Below are 27,377 nucleotides of genomic sequence, written 5' to 3' on the forward strand. Positions count from 1 at the left end.
TGTAAATCAACGATTCAGTAAAAAATTATCGCTGATTCCACAGAAATATTAAGAAGCAACAACTGTTTTCAATGATCATGATAATAATAATAATAATAACAACAATTATTAAAAAATTGATCAGCAACACATCGGCATATTATGATTTCTGAAGGACCATGTGACAAATAATATTTCACAATATTACAACTTTACCGTATTTTTGATCAAATAAATGCAGGCTGCAGGCTTTGTGAGCACAAGAGACTTCTTTCAAAACATTTCAAAAATCTTAATTATGGTAAAATTTTGACTGGTAGTGGAACTTTTGGTATCGGACATGCTAGCTATCTTGGTTCCTCCCTAGTGGGGACACAGCAAAACAGCAGCATCAAAAACACAATTACCTGTTTGAGGGTGCTGGTGAGAAAGTAGATGAGCGACAATCCGAACACGACACCCAGGACCCAACGCTTGCGCAAGAGCCGGCGGAACACCATGGAGGCGTTCTTCTGGATGTGCACCAGGTCCAGGTAGATGTGATGGAGCTAAATAAATAGCACTAGTGATCTCAGACAGAGAGATCCAGCTGATTTACTTAACACGGCATCTCTTGCATTAAAAACACTCACTGTCACTGGCAGAGATCGCGTGAAGAATACGTATTATACGACACCGTTATCCGACACAGGCCGCCAGTAGAGATCGATTGCCGTCGTTAGTTGGACAAACAGTGAGTTGTAGAGACATTTAACCCATTTTATGCATGAAATGTTCTGGACGGAGACTTATACATTGATATATCTCATACTGAGAGATGTAGCTGCAAAAACATAAACAAAAACAGATTGTTATCAAACCGACTGAAACGTGCACGGCGTTAATCTAATAATCTAATCTAATATGCACGAGCACAGGAATGTGATAAGATTATTTGTTTAGATCGTAAATTGTTTAAATACTTAAGAGTTGCAGAAATCAAGCTGCACAACAACAGCTCTTTCCATGCGGAAATGCAGAGCAACGCCGCGCAGCGATTGGCTGCCCACCGTGTGTACTTCCGGAAACAAATCGGTTCACATCCGCTCTGTATCATCTGTATCATTGACTGATGTTTTCAGATTTTAAGGGTTTATGTTTAAAAAAAATCACGAAAAACAGTGGTTAAACATTCATTTGCGCGTTCCTGTTGCAAGCTAAGATGAAGGTAAGATAATTCTGCTCGCTTCTAAGACATTAGATAGACGTTTAAACCGAAAAAAGCAGTATTCATCACTGATAGGCTCATGTTCATTCAGGGCTTGTTCCAAAATGTAGAAATATTAGTTTGCCCTAAAATACTATTGTTACTATAGTTACTAGACAACTGTCATAAAAATTAACAACAGAAAATTAAATCTGTGAAACTGTGGAACTGTCTATCTATCTGTCTGTCTGTCTGTCATACTCTCATTCTATCTATATATCTGTCTGTCTATCTGTCTATCAGTCTGTGTCTAGGAACTAGTAACTATCTATCTATCTATACTCTCTCTCTCTCTCTCTCTCTCTCTCTCTCTGTCTGTCTGTGTCTAGGAACTAGTATCTATCTATCTATCTATCTATCTACAATCTGTCTGTCTGTCTGTCTGTGTCTAGGATCTATCTATCTGTCTGTCTGTCTGTTACAGATATTTACCATAGTACTTTTTTTTTTTTTTTTTTTTTTACATATTTTTCTCGCTTTTGTGTCTTGCGAAATGCATATGATTTTCTATGTTCTGTGGAACGCAATAGGAGTTATTTATAGTTGTATGTTTAAGCTGCTCTTAAAAATAAAGTGAAAGGTGACTTTTGCTGTCAAGCAAGATTTTCAGCGAGTAATGAAATTTCAGCCTGACCCTTACATAAAGATACATGGCTTCAGAAGACTAGAAATATAGTGCAAAACCATATGGACTGCTACTATTTTTTGTTAAATGTCATTCATGGAGTATGAAGCCCCTGGTCACAGTTTAGTTTTTTTGCATCGAAGAAAGCAGCTCATTATTGGAAAACTGGTAAACTTCTCCTTTTGTGTTCCACAGAAGAAATGAAGTCATATGAACTATCTCTTATATATATCACAATTTCATCATCTAAACATTTCCAATTCTATAGTATGTGTACTGTTCATGCTTTTATGTGTCACAATATCCTGTTATGTGCTGTATATATACAATGTCCTTTTGCACAATTTTATTTTAATTGTTTTATGTAAGTGTAATAAGTACATTTTTCTTAAATCATAAATCTGTCTTTCTTTTCTCCCCAGTTTTGGAGCTCCTGGTGATAAAGTGGGTGCCATGCAGAGACGCCACAGCAGCAACACTGAGGGCATGCCGCCAGAAAGGTTGGGTTTTACTCGTATATTCTAAATATCTTTACAGTTTTAAGTCTAATTTTATTCCCACCCTACTAAAAAAAATCAATTTATCTGGACACCAGCATTTGGTTTTGATGTTGGTTGCCCCTCCCTTGATGAACTCCCTCACATCGGAATGTCCACTTTTCTATTTTGGTAACACTTCACTTATTTATTTATTTATTGCCATAACAACCTAGTTGTCTATACTTTTTTTCCTGGTGAGCTCATCAACAAAAATAACATACACTAAGAGACAATATAAACACATATAAATACAAAAATGAGAAAAATAACATGCATACACAATTACACATACGTATATGTCCCGTCAATTACAAGGAATAAAAATACAGATGCATAAATACCAGGAAAATTAAGGCCATGTTCAGACTGCCAGCAAAAATCTGATTTTTTTGCATATCCTGGTTTTATCCAGATAGTAATTTGAAACACACACACACACACACACACACAAAACAAACAAACACATGAAATCAGATTTTTTCAATTCTGATTCAGACCACAAATGCAGGTGACTTATACCTTTGCTGAAAAACCTGTTGTACACAATCTACTACATGAATAAAATGTAGGTGTTTTTCTTCACATATATTCTCCTATATCATACTGCATAAGCCATGAAAGCCAGATGTATCGAATATGTTACATATGCAAACTTTAGTTTTAAAATTCGGATTGTCTATTTACACTAAGTGCAAATAGAGTCCCTTATTAGCAAACGCTATTTACACTATTTGCGCTATTTACGCAGAATTGAACGTCTTCAGTGGCGCAGCAGTACAGAGTAAGGCTCGCAAACCTGGCTTTTAACGCGATCGACGCGGTTTCGAATCCGCCTTTTGCCAAGCTTGCGTTTATTTTCAATAAAAATAATGTTTTAAAAGTGGAAATGAACTGCAAATGAGTGTTTGATAATATTAAAAGTGTTTATTGGGTGGGGTTAGGGGAAGATGTAGGGAGGTTTTTTTATTCTCCCAATAAGCCAGCATCCATTTAATAATTTTAATAAATATAATCATATACACTCTATGATATTGCATCCTGTTAATGTACAAAAATACTGAGGTGCAAATAATATCTGCCAATATAAAGTATAAATAGCATCTAATTACTATTTACTCTTATTGCAAAGAACTGATACTTTTACATGGTGTAAATAGAATCTATCGCTATTTTCACCTAGTGTAAATAGCATATCGCTAAGAAAATGCTGCTATAGTCACTTAGTGTAAATAGAATATATTTTTTATTTTCACTTAGTGTAAATAGCATCTATTGCTAAAGTTTCAATGAACTGTATATATATATATGACATATGACAAATATTATGTCAGGCTTTACAGGGTTAGCATGAACTAACAATTAACAACACTTTTACAGCATTTATTAATCTCAGTTAATGTGAATTTCAACAATAATACACATTTAAAATTGTTGTATAAAAAGTATCTGTTAACATCAGTTAATTAATTCACTGTAAACTAACAACTAACTACAAACTAACGAACAATAAATATTTTTATTTCTATTAACAAAGATTAATAAATGCTTTAAAAATATATTGTTTATTGTTAGTTCATGTTAGCTAATGCATTATCTAATGTTAACAAATGAAACCTAATTGTAAAGTGTTACCTCATTTTGTTTATGTTGTCCAGTTATCTCTATATAATTATCATCTATTACAATAACGTTGACTTTTTATGTAGTTGGAAGAGAAAAAAAAGAAGCCCTGTGCTACTCATCCAGTCGAAAATGTGCATTAGTGTAAAGGCAGACGGCTTTCTTGTCTTGTTGCAGGAACAGGAGTCAAACTCTCGGTTCAGAGAGCAGTCTTGATGAAGGAGGAGTGTTTGACTGTCTGAAGCCAGACTCTCCTACGTCGCCCCAGCAGCTCTTCTCTGGTCTGGTGGGCGTCTCTGCAGGAAACGTGTCCTCAGCTCCATTCCAGGCTGCGGGACTGGTTCTGGGTTCTCCACCGGACGTCTTCATTCAGATGGCGTCCTCGTCAAGGGACGAAGGCTCTCATCGGACGGAGAACCAACCTTATCTTCCACGCCCTCCTCAGCACCATCATCACCATCACCACCATCATCATCACTCTGGCCAGCACCGCTCTTCTCTCCTGCATGCGGCCACCTCTGCTGAGAGGCACGGGAGCAGGGATGATGGAGGTGAGAGCTGTGTTTACTGGAGTTGTCAAAAGTACCAACTTCGGTACCAAGTCGGTACTGAAATTTTAAAAATGTGACGCTTTGAACGCTGTTGAGCGGATTCGTAAATGTCTCTGATTGGCCACTGTGTTGACGCACTCATCGGATATGTCTGTGATTGGCTGTAATGATCAACGCACAGGAGTGTTTGAAAGCACACGGAAGTGTTTGAATTTGAAAGCGGGAGCGTTTGAAACACTCCTGTGTGTATCTGTGTAAGCGCTCGGGGAGGAGAGTCATTGATGACTATTTATAACATGTTTTTGAAGCGTTGATCATTGTAGCCAATAACAGACATATCCGATGAGTGCGTGAACACAATGGCCAATCAGAGTTGTTTACGAATCCGCTCAACAGCGCTGAAAGCATCACATTTTTAAATTTTCAGTACCGACCTGGTACTGAAGTCAGTACTTTTGACAACACTAGTGTTTACAAAACCAATGACCACATGATCCATTGAACCAAACTGAATCAACACTGAACTGATTTCAGCTGAATAATGACTGTTGACTATTGTCTTTTTTGAGCTGTTTTACAGCAGAATGGAATTCTTTTTGCATTATTGAATTGGTATTTTACTGTTTATCACTGTAAAGCTGCTTTGAAACAATCTGTATTGTATAAAGCGCTGTGGAAATAAAGGTGACTTGATTTGACATGATCAATTACAGTGTAATGATACACTACCGTTCAAAAGTTTGGGGTCGGTAAGACTTTTTAATGTTTTTGAAAGAAGTCTCCTATTATTAGAATTTAAAATAACTGTTTTCTCTTTTAATATATTTTAAAATGTAATTTATTCCTGTGATGCAAAGCTGATTTCATTACTCCAGTCTTCAGTGTCATGTGATCCTTCAGAAATCATTCTAATATGCTGATTTGCTGCTCAAGAAACATTTCTTATTATTATCAACATTGAAAACAGTTGTGCTGCTTAATATTTTTGTGGAAACCATGATACTTTTTTTCAGGATTCCTTGATTAATAGAAAGCTCAAAATAACAGCATATATTTGAAATCTTTTTTTAACATTATAAATGTCTTTACTGTCATTTTTTGATCAATTTAATGCATCCATTTCTTTCAACAACAACAAAAAAAATTACAGACCTCAAAACTTATTACATACCATCTTGTTCCCAGGTGACGATGCCTCTACACCCGCTCCTGCTCTCTCTGAGCTCAAGGCTGTGGTCACATGGCTTCAGAGAGGATTCCCTTTTATCCTCATTCTCCTCGCTAAAGTCTGCTTTCAGCACAAGCTCGGTAGGTTCAATATATTATGAGCTGCCTTTGCTGTTGAATGCATGAGTCAAAATCACAGCTGTTATCACCACTAATCACTGATGTTTTTTTTTTATTATGTTGGACCCAATTTAATAACTACAGTGTCTTTTCAGAAGGTATGTAAAATACAAGTTGCTAAAACATGGTTCTCTTTGTATTTCTCAGGAATTGCTGTTTGCATTGGAATGATCAGCACATTTGCCTTTGCTAACTCAACGCTGAAGCATCAGGTGGCATTGCGAGTGAGATATGTTTGATTTATTGTTTTATAATATAGTTAAATTACTGGCTGTTCTGGTTCCTGCATTTACTCTTATACATTATGAAACATTTGCATTTGCCCTCAAGCAAGGCATATACAATACCGTTTAAAAGTTTGGGGTCAGTATGATTTATGTTTTTAAAAAGATCTCTTATGCTTACCAAGGCTGAATTTATTTGATCAAAAATACAGTACAGTATTACAACTTAAAATAACTGATGAGTGTAAACACAATGATCTTGTGCTTTCAACATTACTCTTTTTAATTTGTTCCCATCCAGAATGACACTGCTGTATTAATTCATAAATGAACAGTTGTTCTGCTTAGTACATGCTGTACGTGTCTCATTGTGATGGGATGTATTTTCAGGAGGAGAGGTCTGTGTTTACCACTCTCTGGATTATGATCTTTCTCGCTGGCAACATTGTATATGTGTACTACACGTTCAGTGTTGAGGAACTTCACAACAGGTATTGATTCATTAGTTTCAGAGTCACCATCATAACTGATTATGTTTATCAAACATTCATCTATTTTTATGTTATCTTGCATGTTCCAAGAATGTTATGTTTTTTGCTTTATACGTTTGAAAAATTTCATTTACTTCATGTTGTCATTTTGCAGCGTGATCTCTCATTTTATGTTTGTGTATATCAGCATTTGTGAGTATTTAGCTTCCCATCATTTTTCATTATTCACATTTGAACCAGCTCTTAAATTAAAGCATTCACTGTTTTCATTTTTAGTTTTTTGTTATTATTTCTTATACACTATCGTTCAAAATTTGGGGTCATTAAGACTGCATTTATTTGATCAAAAATATGGTTAAAAACAGTAATATTGTGAAATATTATTACAATTTAAAATAAGTGTTTTCTATTTTAATATATTTTAAAAGAATTTTTTTTAGCATCATTACTCATTACTTCAGAAATCATTCTAATATGCTAATTTGCTGCTCAAGAAACATTTCTTATTATTATCATTGTTGAAAACATGTGCTGCTTCATATTTTGTGGAAACCTTCAAAGTTTTTTTTTTTTCAGGATACTTTGATGAGTAGAACGTTTAAAAAGAGCAGCATTTATTTGAAATATAAATCTATTGTAACATTATGAATGCCTTTATTGTCACTTGCTTTCTTGCTGAATAAATGTATTCATTTCTTACTGACCCCAAATTTTTGAATGGTAGTGTATCCTAAATAAATATTATAAATGTATATTATATAAATCACATTATTTGTATTCAAATTATATTATTATAAATTACGATATTAAAAAAAATTTCAAAAATAACATGTTTTTTCCCCCAGCCTTATTTTTGCTAAGCCAAACATCAACAGTTTTGATTTCTTTGACCTGATCTGGGCTGTTGGAATAACAGATTTTGTGCTGAAATATTTCACCATCGAGCTCAAATGCCTCATACTGTTCCTGCCTAAAATGATCCTCGCTTTCAAGTCCAGGGTAAGACGACAATTTACCATGTTTCACATTATTCTTCTACAGTCCTACAATAAAAATGTCACTTGGATATTGGTTGACCAATATGTCATTTTTAATAACTGATGCCCATACTGGTGTATATATATATATATATATATATATATTAATCTTTCTACAATAATCTGGTAAAATGCACACTGTAAACCCAAACATTGAGATCAACCGAATGAAATGAGTTTATCTCACTTAAATATTACTGAAAGTTCATTGTACTTAATAGAAAAAAGTGAAGTGAACTCAATAACTGATTATATTAAGCTGAACTTAAACTGAATGAGTACAGCAGAGTTCTAGTTCCCAGCACGCTTTGCATCAGACTGCTTAAGGTGAATAAATATTGAATTTGAATTTGTGTGTTTTTGCACAAGATTAATATAGGGAGAAATGTGTTGGTGTTTAATTTGTTACGTTGAGATTTAAAGGGGTTTCTGTTATGTTGGAGTTTTGCAAGTGTTACTATTATGGTGCAGAGTAGATGCCGTACTTACGTCAAGGATGGACTGCAAAAATATATAATATAATAATGAGAATATGTGTCTGAAATCATATACTGTCTGAATAGGTACTACATTTAAATTTGAATTTACTTTCGATAAAAAGTATGTTATATATAGAATGAATATGGGTAGTAGGAATGAAATTTGGATGTACTACATCCACCATGTTACTACTGTCACGTGACCTACCAGCGTCAGTTGCGTCACTTCACTGCCATTCATAAATGCTCTCCAGTGGCCTCATGGGATAGTAAAAGGGTCTTCCGGGGACTTATTGCCTGCTTTTTTTCAAATACTATGTATTTGAACACACTACTCTTTTAGCATAGTGTTTTTCACATACTTTATAGTAGGGAAGTATTTGATTTCGGACACAGCATATGTATACGGCATGTTAAGCACATGCAGATGTATAGTGATAGTCTCTTTGTGAGTTATATTATTACATGCAAGTGTGCTATTGCTAGCTAGCAACTAATTGTAAATTATTTGATAGATAAATTGAGAATCACATTTTTTTTTTTTCAAGTGGAGATCACGATTCTGAACAGACAAGAGACAACTAAACAAAATAAAATGTAATTTACTAGAGGTTCTGATAAAATGATAATTGCTGCAGTCTATTTAAAATGTTTAATTAATATGAATTAATTATTTTAAAAAAATCAGTTTCAATGGATGATTCAATGACTCACTCATGAATTCTTCACTTATTTCATTACTGCATGAATCAGCGTTTTGGAATGAATCTCTTGAAAGAATGATTCAGTGACATACATTTTTCTAGTGGTGTAACGATGTAATTGATAAAATCATTATTTGAGGTGCCAAGTTCTTTTCAAAAGGATTTGCTCTATTTTGATCGCTTCCGTAGACATCAGTGTTTAAATCCAAGATATAAACTTTTATCCCAGTACTTCTATGATAATTTGAATATTTGTAATACAGAAATAACGATACTGTGTGGTTGAAAAGACTGTGAAGCTGTTTCATTCTGCCTTCTCTAGGTCAGCAGCAGCGCCAACGCAGATTTGAATGTCAACGGTTTGATAGACGCATCGTCATCATTTAGGAAAGAGATCGCATGGGTGTTTGAATCGAGATTGTGATCTTTTAAAGGTATAGTTTCCCTAAAACTGAAAATTTTCTGTTAATTTACTCACCCTCAGGCCGTCCAAAATGTAGGTGTCTTTTTTTCTTAAGTAGAACAGTAGTTTTTAAGAAGATTTTTAGCTTTGGTGATTCATATAATGCAAGTCAATGGCCACCGTCACTTTGAGAGTCAAAAAGACCACAGGCAAAACAAAATTAATACCCGTGGCTCCTGACAATACACTGAGGTCTTATGAAGTGTAACAATCGGTCTGTGCCTGGTCTGGGCCTTCATTGCAGTCTGGAGCGAGAGCTTCTTGTCGCATAATGACATATGCATATGTTTTTTTTTTTGACTCAAAGTGATGGTAGCTGACTAGCTGTTGACTTGCATTATATGAATCACAAAGGACCACAGTTTCAGTTACAAGTATTCTGTACTGTTCTACTGAAGAAAAAAAGACACCTACATCTTGGATGGCCCAAGGGTAAGTAAATTAACAGCAAATTTTCTTTTTTGGATGAACTATCCCTTTAATGCTTTACCGTGCAGCTATAGCATGATGAGATTATGATCATGAAGGATATCCCTGGTAGCTCCATTCAGTTTCAAAGCACCAATTCAAACTGGGTGCAACTGGCAAGTTAAACCTAATAAGGTGAAAAAAACAAAATAGTGTGCAGTGTCACCCTTCATGCGTGGTTGGCTGCTATAAAGGCGGTGTGTGAGCTCATTGGCCCACTGGGGCTAGGATGAGGTCACCTCTCTGAGGGACACACATGTACGCAGACACACACACACTCTCTTACACAATCCATTGGAGTGACAGTATGAGTCTATTATAGCAGAAACTGCTCTGTAAACACATCACACTCTCTAACATAGAAGAATCAAACACATGCATCCCGCTCCAAGCCATTTGTTTGACTCAAACACGCACACTTTACATCTGCATCTGCTAGGATATTCTGATTTGCACAGTTTCTGTTCCTCTGAAGCTCTGTTCCAGGAACTTACTGCTGTTCCTGCCCATATTACACTTCCAGCTATTAACTTCAACTCCCAGTCATCTCCATACCCACCCCCTGAAACCAAACACACTCTTTCCACCTCTTGTATCAAGCCCAGGTGGCACACTTTCAGGCAATGATGTCATGGTCAATGTGTTAGGCTTTCCACTGACTTTCCATGCCCAGCATCACCACAACTACAAAGACACAACACATGCATCCATACGTGTCAGTATAACCTCTCACATAATTGCTCCAGCAAGCCTGTGCATGTCAGTATGAACTCACACTGTCCATAACACTTCAGTGCACACGTATATGAGGACTGAGGAATCAATAATTCTGTTACAAAACCTACTGAGTGGCCTTGTTGTCTACTTCCAACGTAGGCACATAGAACATGGTTATTTTAACCCCTTCAGACCTGATTTTTTTCTGCTGAGCAAAAAAATTTTTTCCTAATTGATTTTTACTCCCTTCCAGCATAGAAATAAAGGGGAAAAAAACATTTTTGATAACTCATGTTTTTATTGGTATCTTTTCATGTCCATTACAATGGACGCCATGACTAAATGAACGTAAGATGCCATGTTTTTAACATAGAACGTTGGCGGATTTAATGGGTTGGATGATTGTGGGCAATGTAACCCCAAGAAATCAGTTTTGCATATCAGTTATCAACTTCCAAACACATTGCTAACTTTTAACATTGTAAGCTAATAAGAGATCACACAATTACTAACAAATGGAAATTAACAAAAATACATCTGCTGGATATTCCCATATATTCTCTCATTTGTGATGAGCAGTTTCTGTGTGGCACAAAGCAAAGGTGGATGTTGCATTTGTCACAGAATACATGTGTTTTCCCTGTGCAGTATGGCCTCTTGCATCTGGTGGCCTCTGTCTTCTCATCATAATTCGGCATGTGGTCAACCATATCATACTGCACTTCATGTAGAGGCCTTGCATCCTGAACTCGTGGTCTGTGGGCATGCGGTTGTGGTTCTGGAGACATACTGGGTCTTCCACGTTTTGCTGCCACTGGTTTATGGACACTCACCAGACACTGGGCCAGACTTACTATTGGCAGAATAGTGCAACTGTATACTATTTTAATAATTTTATATGTAAGCATATTTGTTGATAAACTACCATTCAGTAAGAAAGAAATTATGCATTAAATTGACCAAAAGTAACAGTAAAGACATTTATAATGTTATAAATATTTATATTTCATTTAACTTCTTTTGAACTTTCTATTCATCAAAGATTCCTGGAAAAAATGCACTAAGGTTTCACTGTTTAACTGTTTTCAATATTGATAATCAGAAATGTTTCATGAGCAGCAAATCAGCATATTACAATGATTTCTGAAGGATCATGTGACACTGAAGCCTGGAGTAATGATGTTGAAAATTCACACAGGAATAAATTACATTTTAAAATATATACACATAGAAAAGTAATTTTGACTTGTAATAACATTTGACAATATTACTGATTTTACTGTACTCTTGATTCAATAAATGCTTAGCATTAAAAACTTTAATAAACATAAAAAAGGCGGAAGACAATGCACACAACAGTTTTACAAGAGGTATGTAAAGACAAAAACAGAATAGACTACTGAGGGTACAGTTACATGACAACAATGTACTAAAAATTGAAGTTTTTCCTTTGTTTTTCATGTACAGACGATAACGTTGTCAAAACGATCCCTGTTCACACTGATCCACGAAAATGACTAACAACACTGTTATGCTGCCAGACCAGTAGTTGGCGATGTAACTTTATAAAGAAAAACTATGCGGCTATAGACTAAACATTTAATACACGTGCATGACGTCACCGTTTTCACAAATTCGAGTTTACACGGAGACGATAACGAAAACGTATCATTTTCAAAAACTTTTTTCAATAGTTTTTTTTTTTCAGGCCCCCAAAACGCATGTCGTGTAAATGAACGGCCAAAACGCATAAAACATTTTACATTTTTAAATGGACCCTGAAACACGGGTATATATACACAAGATAACAAGGGGCTAACAAGGGACAGGTGAGGGTAATTAATCAATATGGGAGCATACAAGGTTAACTATGGCAACAAACAAGGTGGCAAAGGGAACAAAGGCAAACAGGAATTAAACACATAGTGAAACACTGGAACAATGGGAACAGAAAATACATATCAAAATAAAATTCCTTAAACACAAAACAGAGGAAACAAGACAAGCATTGTAACAATAATACATGTTATGTGGTTAGTTAACACCATATATTCTTTAAAGCAGACACAACGAGACACAAGTTAGGCAGCAATTAATATTACAAAATAATACAATTTGACTGTTTTTTTATGTCAATCCAAAGTTAGTGTTATCTGAAATTGTCATTTATTCATTTTTTAGTGAATAACAAGTGGTGCATTGTTTCTGTAGTTGATCCTTTTGTGCAGGGATGGCAAATGTTGTTTTGTTGCACAAACTTGTTGCTTCATTAACTAGGTAATTGAGTATTATTTTCTGCCTGATCTCGTTTCTTCATCAACAGTACACAAAATGCATACAACCTAACTGAACAGTCAACGTTCACAATTAAGACTTGATTATGACCAATATCAATTATTTCTAAATTTGCAGCTAAAAGAAAATCTTATAAATGTCATAACATGACTTGAATACATCATTTGTGTATTGTAATTAATGGGAATGGGGGTCAGATTCAAACCCATGCCTCCCATATGAGAAACAGATGCAAAGAAAGTTTAATGTTGCCCTTTGTTAAATTAAGCAGTTTCCCACCCTGAGGACCTCCACCTGTGTTTGATAATTGTTTTCTTTATTGTTGTTTTGAAGTCACGGACACGGCTGTTAAGACTAAGAGGGAATGTGCTGCTCCCCCATGATGCAGTTGGCCCAACTTTTCAGTAGTTGGATGGATTCCAGCTCCAGTTTGTCTAATCACTAAGTGTGAGCGAGTATAGGGCTGCAGGGACTCTGGCTAAGATAAATTGCTTGCGTACGGAGGTTACAGATCTCCGTCACTCAGCTAGCAAGCTCCCCAACAGGGTGATTAATCGCTGTCAGGTAGAGTCCAACAAGTCATTATGCATCCTGTGCTGTGAGTAGTGTCAGGCAGTCAGCTTTTGATGTGGGTGATTATGACTTCAGACATTCATCTGGAGTTTCACAAGATGATTGTGGATCTTGGATTAGTTATTAACCAGAATGCTCACCAAGGCTGCATTTATTTGATTAAAAATACAGTAAAAACCATAATATTGTGAACTAGAATTACAATTTAAAGTACTATTTTCTATTTGAATATGTTTTAAAATGTAATTAATTCCTGTGATGTCAAAGCTTAATTTGCAGCATCATTACTCCAGTCTTCAGTGTCACATGATCCTTCAGAAATCATTCTAATATGCTGATTTGATGCCCAAGAAAATTTCTTATTATTATCAAAGTTGAAAACTTTGCAATAACTTTATTTGTCGTGCTCTCTGTTCTTTAAAACTTTGCAGACCTTTTACGTTCACAAACAGCTATATAGCACACTGCATGAAAGGAACATTCGAAAAAGCATAATGGGGCACTTTAAATAAGTTATCACTATAAACATTTATGGATGTTGATTTAATTTTATAATTTCATCCATTATTGTTTACTTTGCCAACTTATTTCAATTACAAAAGTAGCTATAAATATCATAAAACAATAAATGCTCTGCCTGGCCCTGAATATAGTTTTTGAATTTTTCTTCCATCACAGTAGATGTTGGTGTAATCACCATTTTAAGTTTTAGAGATGTTGGTTCCTTCATGTTCAGTGTTTTCAAACTTAATTTCAGGCTTTTTGATCAAAAACTACTTCATATCAGCTACACATTCAGCCACACTCGACTCGACAAAAGCATAATCTGACAGTTATAGGTCATTATGGTGTCTGCAGAGGCACTAAACCCAACTAAAAAAGACTAGAATAGAACATTATGAAATATCTTTAATTTAGATAATGAATAAAAAAAGAGAATTCACAATGGGAGCATGTTTTGCAAAGCATTTTATATATCTGGTGCATTTTTTTTTTTTTTTTTTGGGCTGTTTTTGTCTTGATAAGCAACAAAGCTGTCTATGCTTTAAGCAGGAAGCTTTGTTCAGTATATTTGAAGTGTTCTATCCTGTCGTTCATTATCTGTGTAGACACAGGCTTCATTGCATGATGTAGCTCAGCGTGAAAGCGTTGCCCTTTGACAGTGAAGTTAGATGAGTTTTACAGTTATCCCGCTACTTTTATAATGTTATGATTAGGGATTGTGTAGGGTGGGCTTGTTATATTTTATGTGGGTAGCAGGTGTACTGCGTTTCTGCCAGTTTTGTTTGCTGCGCAGTGAAATTGCCAGGAGAGCGCAGAGCGCTGGACTGTGGCCATTTTTCGGTAGAGGAACACCCCCCTCCATGTCACAGCATCTTTAAAGCTTGAGGGTAAGATGTTCACAGTTAATGAATGAACAGATGAGATGAGACTGGGATCTTGTTCAAATTCAGCTAGAGGAAGGATGTGTAGTTTGTTTCAGTGTTGTCGTCTCATGCCGGCGCTTCGGTATCGCTCAGTTTGTAAAGGTGTTAAACAGTTGGCCGTCATAGCTGGAAATCTTACAAGCATCATAGTGAAATGAGCCTGTTTGGGTTTGTAAACATTTAATGAATAATATTAATAATAATAATATAATATACACTTATTGTCATTGATATTATTATGCTAGCTGTTTTATCCAATGAACAAAACATATATTTATCCCACAATCCTCAAGAATATGTATGTGTAAGTATATTGTTTCAGATGATTACATATATTTATTCCACTAGCCTCATGAATACGATGTAAATAAGTACATTGTTTTATATGACTACTTTTTAATTATGATAAGCCTGTATGATTTTTCTGTTTGTGTATTACTTTTCTGTAAGTCTGTATATATTAAGACTATATATTATAAAATTATTGAGACATTTTTGATATTTTTGATATATTTTTACTAGTAGGTGCAGGACACTATAGTTCATTTATGTAAGTGAGGATGGCAAAATAAAGTAAACTGTGACATATTATACCCAAAAATTCTTCATACGGTGGACTACCAGTAAAATTGATTAAAAAAAAATCTGGAACCAAAAATTATTCAAACACATTGACCTGACCATGTTTTGCTTAAGTGTTATATGACATAATTAAGATTAATTTTTTCTGACACAGTTTAACTCTGAGATCTTGTCATATTTTATTGATATAATGAATGAAATGTTCAAGGTGTCTGAATAAATTTGGTTTGACTGTATATATATATATATATATATATGTATGTATACACACACACACACACACACACACAAGCCTCATGAATATGATGAGTTTTTCACAGTAAGGAAGTATATTGTTTCAGATGATTAATTTTTAAGTATTGAACCGATAGTCCTGGTCCTGGATGCTCATTGGTTAAGACAATGTTACTAGTTTGCTAAATTACACAGTATAGATATCTCACACCACAGTGATTAGAGATCTGAAATATAGACATACTAATATAAGTATTTTGTTTGATTTGAAGCTTTTGAAACCTTTGTGGGCACATCTGACCTCTGACTTCCTCTACTACTTCAAAAGAATTTGTTCATATCTGGACAGAGACTCAGAGCCTTGATCAACGGTTTAGTTTGAGAGTTTTGGATGTAGATCTGTATCTCTGTGTGATTTGTTTTCAGGGGAAGTTTTATCTGCTCATAGAGGAGCTGAGTCAACTTTTCAGAGCTTTGGTTCCCATCCAGCTGTGGTACAAGTACATCATGGGTGAAGATCCATCCAGCAGCTACTTCCTGGGGGCAACGCTGATTATCATTTACAGTCTTTGTAAGGTAGTCTATCTGATTTTCGCCTTTTCCCTGTAACGTTAATGAGGATGTCATTGTCGATTATGGTGTTTTTTTTTTAAAAAATTAAAAGATTATTTTTTGTTGTAGTGTTTTATTTTTCAAACCGTTAATAAAAAAAGACCTTTATGAGCATGAGATAAATTTCATGTGGCATTGCACTTCAGAGCCTTTCAAAAATGTCTTTTTCAGAGCTCATTATTCAGCCGATCTTTTCTGTACGAGTGTGTGTGGTGTTAAATTTGCAATTTTGTTCTGTTCCAGTCATTTGATTTGTGTGGAAGAATATCTGGCATTCGAAAAGCATTCGCCATTCTCTGTAGCTCACAGGTGAGTGCTGTGTCCTCTGCCGAGGCATTTATTAAAGTGAACTCTAAACAAATACATATAACAGTTGTACATGTATAACAATAAACAATACTTAAAACAGTAGTTTGACTTGGAAATGTCACTTAAGATGCTCCAGAAATGTTTTGGCTTCTGGTTCTTTAAGTGTCACTTTGTGTGTGCATCAGCGTTATAATAATGGCCTGTACACTTTATGAAACATTAAAAATATTGAAAAACATAAACATAAAACGTCACACCCTTTTAGGAACGCCCACCTGGAGGGCAAAACAAGGCTTTCCTCCATTGCCAGCCAGTTATTTTACCAGGTTTGTACTACTGTAAGTACTAGACAGTGATATTAAAAGGCCAAATTCAATATGCACCTTATTGGAGATGCATACTACGTACAGGCTAGCAGATGAACCCAGAATATAATCGCAACACACAGTTTCTAGTTACAGTGGGTACGGAAAGTATTCAGACCCCCTTAAATTTTTTACTCTTTGTTATATTGCAGCCATTTGCTAAAATCATTTAAGTTCATTTTTTTTCCTCATTAATGTACACACAGCACCCCATATTGACAGAAAAACACAGAATTGTTGACATTTTTGCAGATTTATTAAAAAAGAAAAACTGAAATATCACATGGTCCTAAGTATTCAGACCCTTTGCTCAGTATTTAGTAGAAGCACCCTTTTGATCTAATACAGCCATGAGTCTTTTTGGGAAAGATGCTACAAGTTTTTCACACCTAGATTTGGGGATCCTCTGTCATTCCTCCTTGCAGATCCTCTCCAGTTCTGTCAGGTTGGATGGTAAACGTTGGTGGACAGCCATTTTTAGGTCTCTCCAGAGATGCTCAATTGGGTTTAAGTCAGGACTCTGGCTGGGCCATTCAAGAACAGTCACGGAGTTGTTGTGAAGCCACTCCTTCATTATTTTAGCTGTGTGCTTAGGGTCATTGTCTTGTTGGAAGGTAAACCTTCGGCCCAGTCTGAGGTCCTGAGCACTCTGGAGAAGGTTTTCGTCCAGGATATCCCTGTACTTGGCCGCATTCATCTTTCCCTCGATTGCAACCAGTCGTCCTGTCCCTGCAGCTGAAAAACACCCCCACAGCATGATGCTGCCACCACCATGCTTCACTGTTGGGACTGTATTGGACAGGTGATGAGCAGTGCCTGGTTTTCTCCACACATACCGCTTAGAATTAAGGCTAAAAAGTTCTATCTTGGTCTCATCAGACCAGAGAATCTTATTTCTCACCATCTTTAGCAAACTCCATGCAGGCTTTCATGTGTCTTGCACGGAGGAGAGGCTTCCGTCGGGCCACTCTGCCATAAAGCCCCGACTGGTGGAGGGCTGCAGTGATGGTTGACTTTCTACAACTTTCTCCCATCTCCCGACTGCATCTCTGGAGCTCAGCCACAGTGATCTTTGGGTTCTTCTTTACCTCTCTCACCAAGGCTCTTTTCCCCCGATAGCTCAGTTTGGCCGGACGGCCAGCTCTAGGAAGGGTTCTGGTCATCCCAAACGTCTTCCATTTAAGGATTATGGAGGCCACTGTGCTCTTAGGAACCTAAGTGCAGCAGAAATTTTTTTGTAACCTTGGCCAGATCTGTGCCTTGCCACAATTCTGTCTCTGAGCTCTTCAGGCAGTTCCTTTGACCTCATGATTCTCATTTGCTCTGACATGCACTGTGAGCTGTAAGGTCTTATATAGACAGGCGTGTGGCTTTCCTAATCAAGTCCGATCAGTATAATCAAACACAGCTGGACTCAAATGAAGGTGTAGAACCATCTCAAGGATGATCAGAAGAAATGGACAGCACCTGAGTTAAATATATGAGTGTCACAGCTTAGGACCATGTGATATTTCAGTTTTTCTTTTTTAATAAATCTGCAAAAATGTCAACAATTCTGTGTTTTTCTGTCAATATGGGGTGCTGTATGTACATTAATGAGGAAAAAAAATGAACTTAAATGATTTTAGCAAATGGCTGCAATATAACAAAGAGTGAAAAATTTAAGGGGGTCTGAATACTTTCCGTACCCACTGTAAGTGTTTCTCCATAGAAAACCATTATAAATAAGACGCTTAAAAGTCCTGAAAAAAATGTATCATGGTTTCCACAAAAATATTAAGCAACACAACTGCTTTCAACATTGATAATAATAAGAAATGTTTCTTGAGCAGCAAAACATCATATTACAATGATTTCTGAAGGATCATGTGACACTGAAGACCTCCAGTCTAATGATGCTGAAAATTCAGCTTTGCATCGCAGGAATAAATTATATTTCAAAATATATTTACATAGAAAACAGGTCTTTTAAATAGTAATAATATTTCACAATATTACTATTTTTACTACATTTTTGTATTTATATATACGCATGTGCATGTGTTTCACAGAGTTACGGTACGAGAGCAAGTTCTCAGCAGTGCAGTGAGGCTGGTGATGTGTGTGCAATCTGCCAGGCTGAATTCAGAGAGCCAATCGCTCTGCTCTGTCAGGTAAAAGACCTTTAACTTTTCAAATCAAACAGAAAGTGCTGCGGTAAAACAATGACTCACTAATTCTACTAATAGTACACATATTGACTGACATACAGTGTCAGTACTGTAATGACATACAGTGTCAGTACAGTGATCTAGGGTATTCTAATCTATTGAAGTGTAACTTTGCCGATTTTCAACCCGCTTCGTATTGTTACATTGTTGGACGTATATGAACAATGTTTTCTCATTCTCCTTGTTACCTGGACTGAAAAATGTGTCAAATGACTTTTGACAGCTCCGGGGCTTTCACCTCCGTTTGGCCTAAAACACTGTGTTCATGGTCATCCAGTTTGAAATGTTGACTACAGACAACAGATTTTTTCAGATTTTTCGCCGCGCAGTTCTCTCCATTTTAACGATTCTTTGCAGCCTTTAGCTGCTGCCTATAACATCCTTCACTGGAAACCGATAGTAACTCACTCCTGCTAAACATAGACACTCTTTGAGTTCTTGCACTCGGGAGCAATACAAGTTGACACCATTATGACTAAAAGTTTGCTAAGAAGTATTTCCTACTAAAGCAAGGCGGTATTTGACTCTGGTAAGCTTATCCATAGCAGACTGGGGCTGTGTCCGAAAACGCCTCCTATACCCTTAAATAGGGCACTATTTGAAGGGACAGCCATTTGTAGTGGTGTCCGAAACCATAGTGGACGTTATCGAGTGCACTCATGCAATAATGAGTGTACAACCGATGTACATAATGCACTGTGAAAGTGGCACACCGAATGAATTCCTGTATCTGACCAGAAGATGGTGCCCACAGCTGAATCATTCAACCATCAATTTTCCAAACTGCTGGTCCAATGTGGGTACAGCGTAATATCATACAGGTATGTTACGACCGCTAGGGGTCAGCCGTAACAGAAAGAAGGAAGTGAGTCACAATACCAGAGAGATGTCGAGTAATACAAGCTTTATTTACAATGAAAAAGGGTTTAGCGTCAGGGGCAGACTAGGCCAAAACAACAAACGAAACAATCTTCTTTTATAAACTAAATTACCTCAGCGAAAATAAAGAAAACAAAAAACAGCTTTTTGTTTTTTACAGGAATATTTACAGAAGTATTTACAGAGTCTTACAGCAAACAAATCAGATTCGGTATCCAAGTCGTAGTCAAACGGGCAATGATCAAATAAACTGGGGAATCAGAAATAACAATGACAGTAAACAAACACACTCACAGTTTCACTAATCACTCACAATCTCTCTGGCATAACACTCTTTCTCAATCAAACGATGATGAAACGAACAATAGCGAAGGAATATGAATGTGAAGAATGATGGCACGAAGCACAAAGTCAACGAGGCACAAAGGCAGAGAATGAGTGTTTGGGGCAGTCCTTATATGTGGGTCAGGTGCTTGGCAGGACCAATCACAGTTTTCCACAGGTTAATAGAGACAACGCCCACCTGGAACACAAACATGTCTATACACACACAAAGAGAGAGATAGTATTCACACAAGAACAGTTGATACAGACAAAATATCTCAGGGTCTTAACAGGTATAAATTCATTTTTAATTTATTATTGATTAGGGTTTATACACAGTTTCCAAGACAGAGTTCAAGATAAATCGTTCCATTACTACTGTAGCTGCCAGTTTGCTAAGTTTCAAAAGATTATCAAATAGCAAGAACAAAATAGGCAAAAGTGGCAGCCCTTCCGGCGCACTCAGTGTCCAAATTGACCATATGCGCGGTTACTTCCTGGTTTTCGTTAAGACAGCTTGGGCATTTCCGGTGACTGTTAGCTGTCATTTTGTATTCGCTGTACCTCGACACAAAACCATCAATGGTTAACTTTTTAATGTTGTATTTAAATTTTATTGCAGTTATCACACTTGCCTAATTTACCACTAAACCAGTTTTGTTGGTTGCAATAAAGACGAAGCCCATGGGAATGTTTGAATATTTTTTTCAGCACTTCAAATGTTATTTTTAATGTGATGACCAAAAACATTATTTGTTCATCCTTCTGAGATTGTCCCCATTTGTAAAACTGAACGTTTCAAGATGTAGGAAATCTAATATTTGATAGAAAACACTTATTTAAAAATAAAAAAGACATTAATTACCACTGTAACCAGCAGATGGTGGCAGAGGAGCATTTATTTGCGCATTAATTAGCCATTTCCTGTAATAGTTTTTCACTCAGTTTTGCTTTTGAATAAATATTAAACATTATAAAATCACTAGGTTTAAAAATACATTTTGTCAAGGTGAAGTATAAAGTACTCACAAAGTCTCATGAAAAACAATAACTTTTCTTGTGAACGAATTAAACAGAAAGCGAGCACCGCTCTCTCCCTTTATAATCCGAAGCTGTCAGTCAGTGCAGCGCAAGCTCAATAATTTTGGCACACTTGTGAAAACTCACATTTTAATAAATGAATCTAACTAAAGTGCACAATAAATCTTTAATTTACAATATGTTGGCGCTTTTTTTCACATGAAAGTGAGTTTTGCCGAAGAGGAACACATCTTTTTATTTTTATGTCGTCTTAGGTTTGAATTACTAAATTAACACTAGGCCTGACTATTTAAGTGACTATATTCTGAATATAAACTAAATATTACACTATTGATGCTGTTAAATCTACCTCAGGACATTGAAGATACCGGCACACAAACAAGTGACATTTCACCGGAAGTTTTCCAGCTGGCTTATATTATTGCGGAAGTTCTTAAGTATGTTCCGTGCATATGGTCAGTTCACTCACTCGTTTTCATTCACTCCTTCAGGTGAACTATATTAGTAGAGTAATGTAGGGAATAGTGAATGAGGGTATAGGGGGCAATTTCGAACACAGCTTGGGAGTGGCCTTGGTTTAACATGCACAGTGCATTATGGGTGTTGAAGTTTTCCTACCTATTTGGCAAACAGGAAGACAAATGGCTTTTTTCTCCATTTTCTCTAGTCAAGTAGCACCGATTTCAAATTTTTCTTGCCTTTCTACTGTATAGGCAGCCAAGTTTTATTGAAAGCCTATTTTGTCAGCGGTGGAGTACCCCTTTAAATAACACAAATGCAATTATGGGAATAATTCCACTCCAGATCTGTGCGCTCTCAACTTGCATCCTGAGATGCTTTTTAAACAGTATTGAAGGACTTCCTGTGTATGAATGTGTGGTAAATGTGTTGTCTTTCTGCAGCATGTGTTCTGTGAGGAGTGTTTATGCCAGTGGTTTGACCGTGAAAGAACGTGTCCGCTGTGTCGGTCAGCGGTGGTCGAAACTCTGCGTAACTGGAAGGATGGGACAACGTCTGCACACTTTCAGATCTACTGAACGGAGACCCAGCTAAATGACAAAGGTTTTCTGGTCCACTTGAATCAGATGAAACATGTTCACCAGGCATAAAACATTGCTGTTTGTAATGTTGTATGATGAAACATGGCAGTGTACTGTAGGGAAGCGTGACAATATGTTACACTGTTGAATGTACAATAGCACCATAACATTATGTCTGATAACAGAGTTAAAAAAGTGTGTTTTGTCTTCTTATACATGCTTTTCAACAAGTAAAACTTGCATTTATAATATTATTATTATTATTATTATTATTATTAAGCATGATAATCAATTGTTTTGTAACACTTTTTTTGGGTTTATCCAAGCTATTAAACTTAATCCAGAGTCTGTTTTTGCTTATAAAGTTTTGTTATGGTCTAAATTGTTTATTAAAATGAAAAGTCACAAGACATAAAGCTTTTGAGCAAGTTTACCATGGAAAATTTAAGTGAGTTCACTGTGGTAAAATCTTTATAATCATCTCATTGGTTTATTGCTTTTATAAAATCGTGACAGCAAAAAAAACCAAAAAAAACAGTGATTTAAATAAATAATTACATTTATTAATAATACTGAATAAGTTATTTTTTTCATTTGCCTAAATGTCTAGGGTGTCTTCTCTGTGTCAGGGTTATTATTGTTAACTAAATCTAAAAATATTAAATATTAAAAATATTTCTGTTACTTGAAATAAAGCTGAAATAAAATAAAATATAAATATTAGTTGAAAAACTTAAACTAAACAAAAATGAGAAATGTTGATTTAGCAATAAACTGAAATAAGTTTAAGTTGGAGCACTAAAATTATTAACTGGAAATAAATACAAACTAAAACTGATATAAAATAAATAAACTAAAGAGCAATATTTAAAATAATAATAAAATTAACATGAAAACTAAAAATAAGCTAATTCAAAATATTAATAAAACTAAAATAACACTGCTGTGTCTATTTAAAGCCTTTTTATTTTCATAAATGACAAAACTCACAATATCAAAATAGCAGAGGTAAAACATGTTTAAAACACATGGTAGTAACGTAAACTATAAAAGATTGTAGCTTATGTAAACATCAGTAGCATGCCCTTTTGATTCACATTTCGCATGAAATCTCATTCATGTCACATTTCTATATTAACACTGACACAAACAATCAAGCCAGAAGCCCTTTATAAAAAGTCCTAAAAAAGATTTGTCTTCATCTGTAAACAACATCAAGTTCAAATACACTTAAAATCATTCTACAGTATAAATATGCTTTCCATTGAGAAGAGTACAGTGTAAAGGACAATAAAAGTAATAAATATCTCATAAAAACAACAAAGAAACAAAATCACAGCTCAGATATTGAATGGCATAGTCACTTGCAGTAGCTTATAACTAAATGTTACAGTGCATTATGCAGAGGAGAGGTTTTGGTAGCAGTGTTTTTGGTATCTCTCCTCTGAAGATTGACCGTGATTGATCATATTTTAACCATTTACAGCTTTTGCATATCCAAAGCACCCTCTCAACAAGAAAAACTCAACTGTAAGGTCATCAAAGTTGAGGCAAGGCTCCTATTGCCATAGTGGTAGAAAAAATTTCCTCGTAAACGCCAAGGGACAATGACATCAGCCTTTTATTTTGAAAGTTACCCCAGGAGACACCGCTGGGTTTGACTGCACTGACCTTAAGACTTCAAACCAAACAAATGCGTACCAAATGACATCGGCTTGCCATGCTTCGGTAATCAAGAAGACTTCAGGATGAAGTATTGGTCGTTATGAGAGTGATCAGCTTGTAATGTACAGCACAGATGCATCTGCTGTTTGCATGTTTCCATTACAACACTACTGCAAAAGTTGTGAGATATACATGGATGAGAAAACATTGACCCACTGTTTGCATGGCAAGTTTCTACAGAGTGCAGACGTGACCGGCACCTTCTCCTTTCCGATAAATCTGGAGCGGATCGTCCCAGGAGAATCTGAAGATTCATCTGATGGGGGAAAAGTTGGAATTAAGCTAATTTTGCATTATGTATCAGTGCACAGAAATTGCATCGTAATGGGACATTTGATCTAAAAAAACCCCAAAAAAACCCCCGCAAAAACCCAATTAAATTACATGAATTAATTAAATATAAATCTTTAATAACATTTAATATTTTGTAAAAGATTACCACACTGTAAAAAAATATGTTCATGATTTATCATAACATTTTTTCTTTTGTCAAATCAACTTAGATAATTAATGTAGTTCAGAAAACATAATATTTTGAGTTTCTGTTGATTAAACCAATCGCCTTAATTGTAATAACTCAAATTTTTAATTTCAATGAACTTAAAATTTTAAGGCAACCAGGTAACTTACTTTTTTAAGTTAAACCAACAATTCTTTTTTTACAGTGCAACTACTTGTTGATCACACACACACACACACACACACAAAATAGTGAAATCTGACTTTTGATGTAATATATATATGTATATATTTGTGTATATTTTGCATTTTTTAAAATTTAAATGACAAGTCACAATACATATATATATATATTATATGTTAAATATATACTAGACTTACGTTTTACTTCTAGTACCTTCCATTCAATGTGGTTTTTTTAAATTGATTTTAGAAGGACAGAAATATTTTGTATGTACCTTCAATTATAAAACTGTTAAAAACATTCAAAATAACATTATATTTACATTTACATTGGTTCACTTCTGTTAAAAGCCATTTTCCTATAATCACATTAGTCTGCAAACTGAATATGAAGTCTAAATTGTAATTCTTAAAAGTTTAATTAAAAAAAAAAAAGCCTATAATAGTACATCCTCTTTATAGGCAATTTAATAGCTTGCAAAGTGTACATTATTATTGCTATTAATACATTAATAAATTTTACTCCGATGTGTAACATGTAAACAAAGTATTTCCAAGAAAGCCGCTGTACGCATGTCAATAAAGTCCTACAGTCGTCTGTACTTGAGGTCATTCTTACCTGTTGCTGTAGACCAGCAGGGCCTCGTCTCACCTACAGGTGTCGCTTTTTGACTAAAAACACCAGAAGCGTTACTTGAATGACTGTGCACACTATTTGGAAGCTTTTGATGATGTTTTTCCCGCCGCTTCGTTGTCCATCGTTGGAGCTTTTGTCGTTTGCAGCCCATCTCTTCTCCAGCTGGTCTCCGATCCAGCGCAGTCGGTGCGCAAACGGCAGCGGAGCGCATCCGTGCGCGCACACGGAGTCTCCGAGCGCGCCTAAAGTCTGCTCCACCGGCAGACAGCACATCCTCCCGCGCGCGCTCTATCTAATCTTCTTTTCCCGCTGCTGTGTTTGATTAGATGTGGAGAATGGTTTTTGTTCGCCTGTCGATGGAACAGTGTGTGTTTGTTTCTGTCGGCGCTATGATTTATTAAAGTGTCACATGGTTTAGGGTTTACATCACCATCTCCCCAAAGACAGCGGTAATGGTTAACTCTTCCCTGTCCTGTTCTCTCGCGTCACGCGCTTTGTCTTTCTTGCAACAAGGGGGTGGTCGTGTAATTCACAGTCATTACTGATTATGAATAGCATCGGTGATGTGTTGTATAGGTTGTGCTCATTCAAATGTGAGCAGTTACTCTATTTATGAGATTTTGTATGCATGTAAATATTAAAAACATCGGCTGCGTCTCAAACCCTACTGAGCTGCCTACCTAGACAGCATTCATAGTGCACATATATAGACTACAATAAAGTAGAAAAAATAGTAAATGTGTAGTGGAATAGAAAAACTTTTGTATGTGGGCTAATTTGTGGGTATTTTTTTCTCATGCAATTCTGTTTAATATTTTTTTTTTGTAGCCAATCACATGCATTTTTCCAGAAAAGTTGAATGAGTGCATAAATGTCTATTCTATTCTATTCTATTCTATTCTATTCTATTCTATTCTATCCTTTTGTACATGGCTCTCACTGGCATTGGAACATCGGGAAATTTTAAAGCGGATAGGTTTAATAGTTTTTTTTAACAAAAGTAGTGTTAAAAAGCTTTTTAAAAAGCACAGAATAAAAAAAAGTCATAAAAAAGGAATAGAATAAACATAGAATAAAAAAGCTCATAAAAAGTTTATAGAAATCATGGTTGTAAAATTCCTTGATATTCCAAAATGCATCAAACAAATAATACTGCTGAACTATATAAATATTCCATTCTATTCCATATATAAAATTTAATTATATCTTGTAGTTTTTGAGTATTATTTGTCTGATAAATTTTACTGCTTATGACATGGATAAAACATGTCCCTACAACTTCATCTGATATTTATAAAAATCTTTATGAACAGAATTAAAGTCATTTTTCATCATGAAGATCCTTTATTTCACCTGCTACAAGTTCAGCACGATTGCAGTTTTGTTATTTCAGTAATTTTGCTCATATTTTCTGTCACAATCATATCAATGTTGTTCACACAAGTTATAAAAGGGATTTAATTTACCCAATTTCATGAAATCCTATTAGCTGCAGAAACAACAAAACAAAATATGAACCATATAGATATATACATAATGAACCATAGTCCAGATTAATTCTTTCAGTATATTTGTCAATAGTTATACTAAAATTTGTAAACGGAAATAGGCCTACATAATATTTTGTCAATATAAATTACACAGTTATGTATATCTGATGATGCTGACACATATTTAGTGATAAACACACATTTAGTAAGAGATGCTGAACACATCCAAAACAATCTGATGCCTTTATTGTTTCCATTTTGAAGCCTTTCTCTCAGACCTCAGTAATCAGTGATGTAACATATTTTTGCTTCAGACAAACATGTAGAATAGAGCAGACGTCTAGCCATTTTGTCTCGAACATTTATACATTTAATGTTTGTCTTATACACATGTAGCTATTCGTAATATAGCGCGTGCAGGAATTTTTTTGCAGCTGATGATGCTCGAAATGCTGTCTATGTAGACAGCTCATTAGTCTCTGAGACACAACCATTGTCTTTT

The 27,377-nt window shown here is 35.5% G+C and overlaps 1 protein-coding gene and 1 long non-coding RNA gene across 3 annotated transcripts; one reads left to right on the forward strand and one right to left on the reverse strand.

Moving 5' to 3' along the window:
- The first annotated feature begins 371 nt into the window (after positions 1-371).
- Positions 372-22,729, forward strand: rnft2 (ring finger protein, transmembrane 2). 2 transcript variants are annotated; one of them, XM_051893617.1, is made up of 11 exons: positions 372-512; positions 2,273-2,350; positions 4,187-4,560; positions 5,746-5,868; positions 6,055-6,131; positions 6,522-6,622; positions 7,468-7,621; positions 16,028-16,177; positions 16,457-16,522; positions 18,939-19,040; positions 22,244-22,729. In XM_051893617.1, the coding sequence occupies exons 1-11, from the start codon at positions 415-417 to the stop codon at positions 22,376-22,378; spliced, it is 1,458 nt and encodes a 485-aa protein (XP_051749577.1). In that variant the 5' UTR covers positions 372-414; the 3' UTR covers positions 22,379-22,729. The 2 variants fall into 2 exon arrangements, with proteins under 2 accessions (XP_051749577.1, XP_051749579.1); XM_051893619.1 differs by having other exon boundaries at positions 500-1,186.
- Positions 22,730-23,327: 598 nt separating this feature from the next.
- On the reverse strand, positions 23,328-27,138 carry LOC127512581 (uncharacterized). The gene is made up of 2 exons (XR_007930222.1): positions 25,368-27,138; positions 23,328-24,362 (listed from the first exon to the last, which is right to left on the reverse strand). It is a non-coding gene; the product is annotated as an uncharacterized LOC127512581 (long non-coding RNA).
- Between the last annotated feature and the right edge of the window lie 239 nt (positions 27,139-27,377).

This window comes from Ctenopharyngodon idella, chromosome 5 (genome assembly GCF_019924925.1).
Source record: "Ctenopharyngodon idella isolate HZGC_01 chromosome 5, HZGC01, whole genome shotgun sequence".
NCBI classification, from domain to species: Eukaryota; Metazoa; Chordata; class Actinopteri; order Cypriniformes; family Xenocyprididae; genus Ctenopharyngodon; species Ctenopharyngodon idella.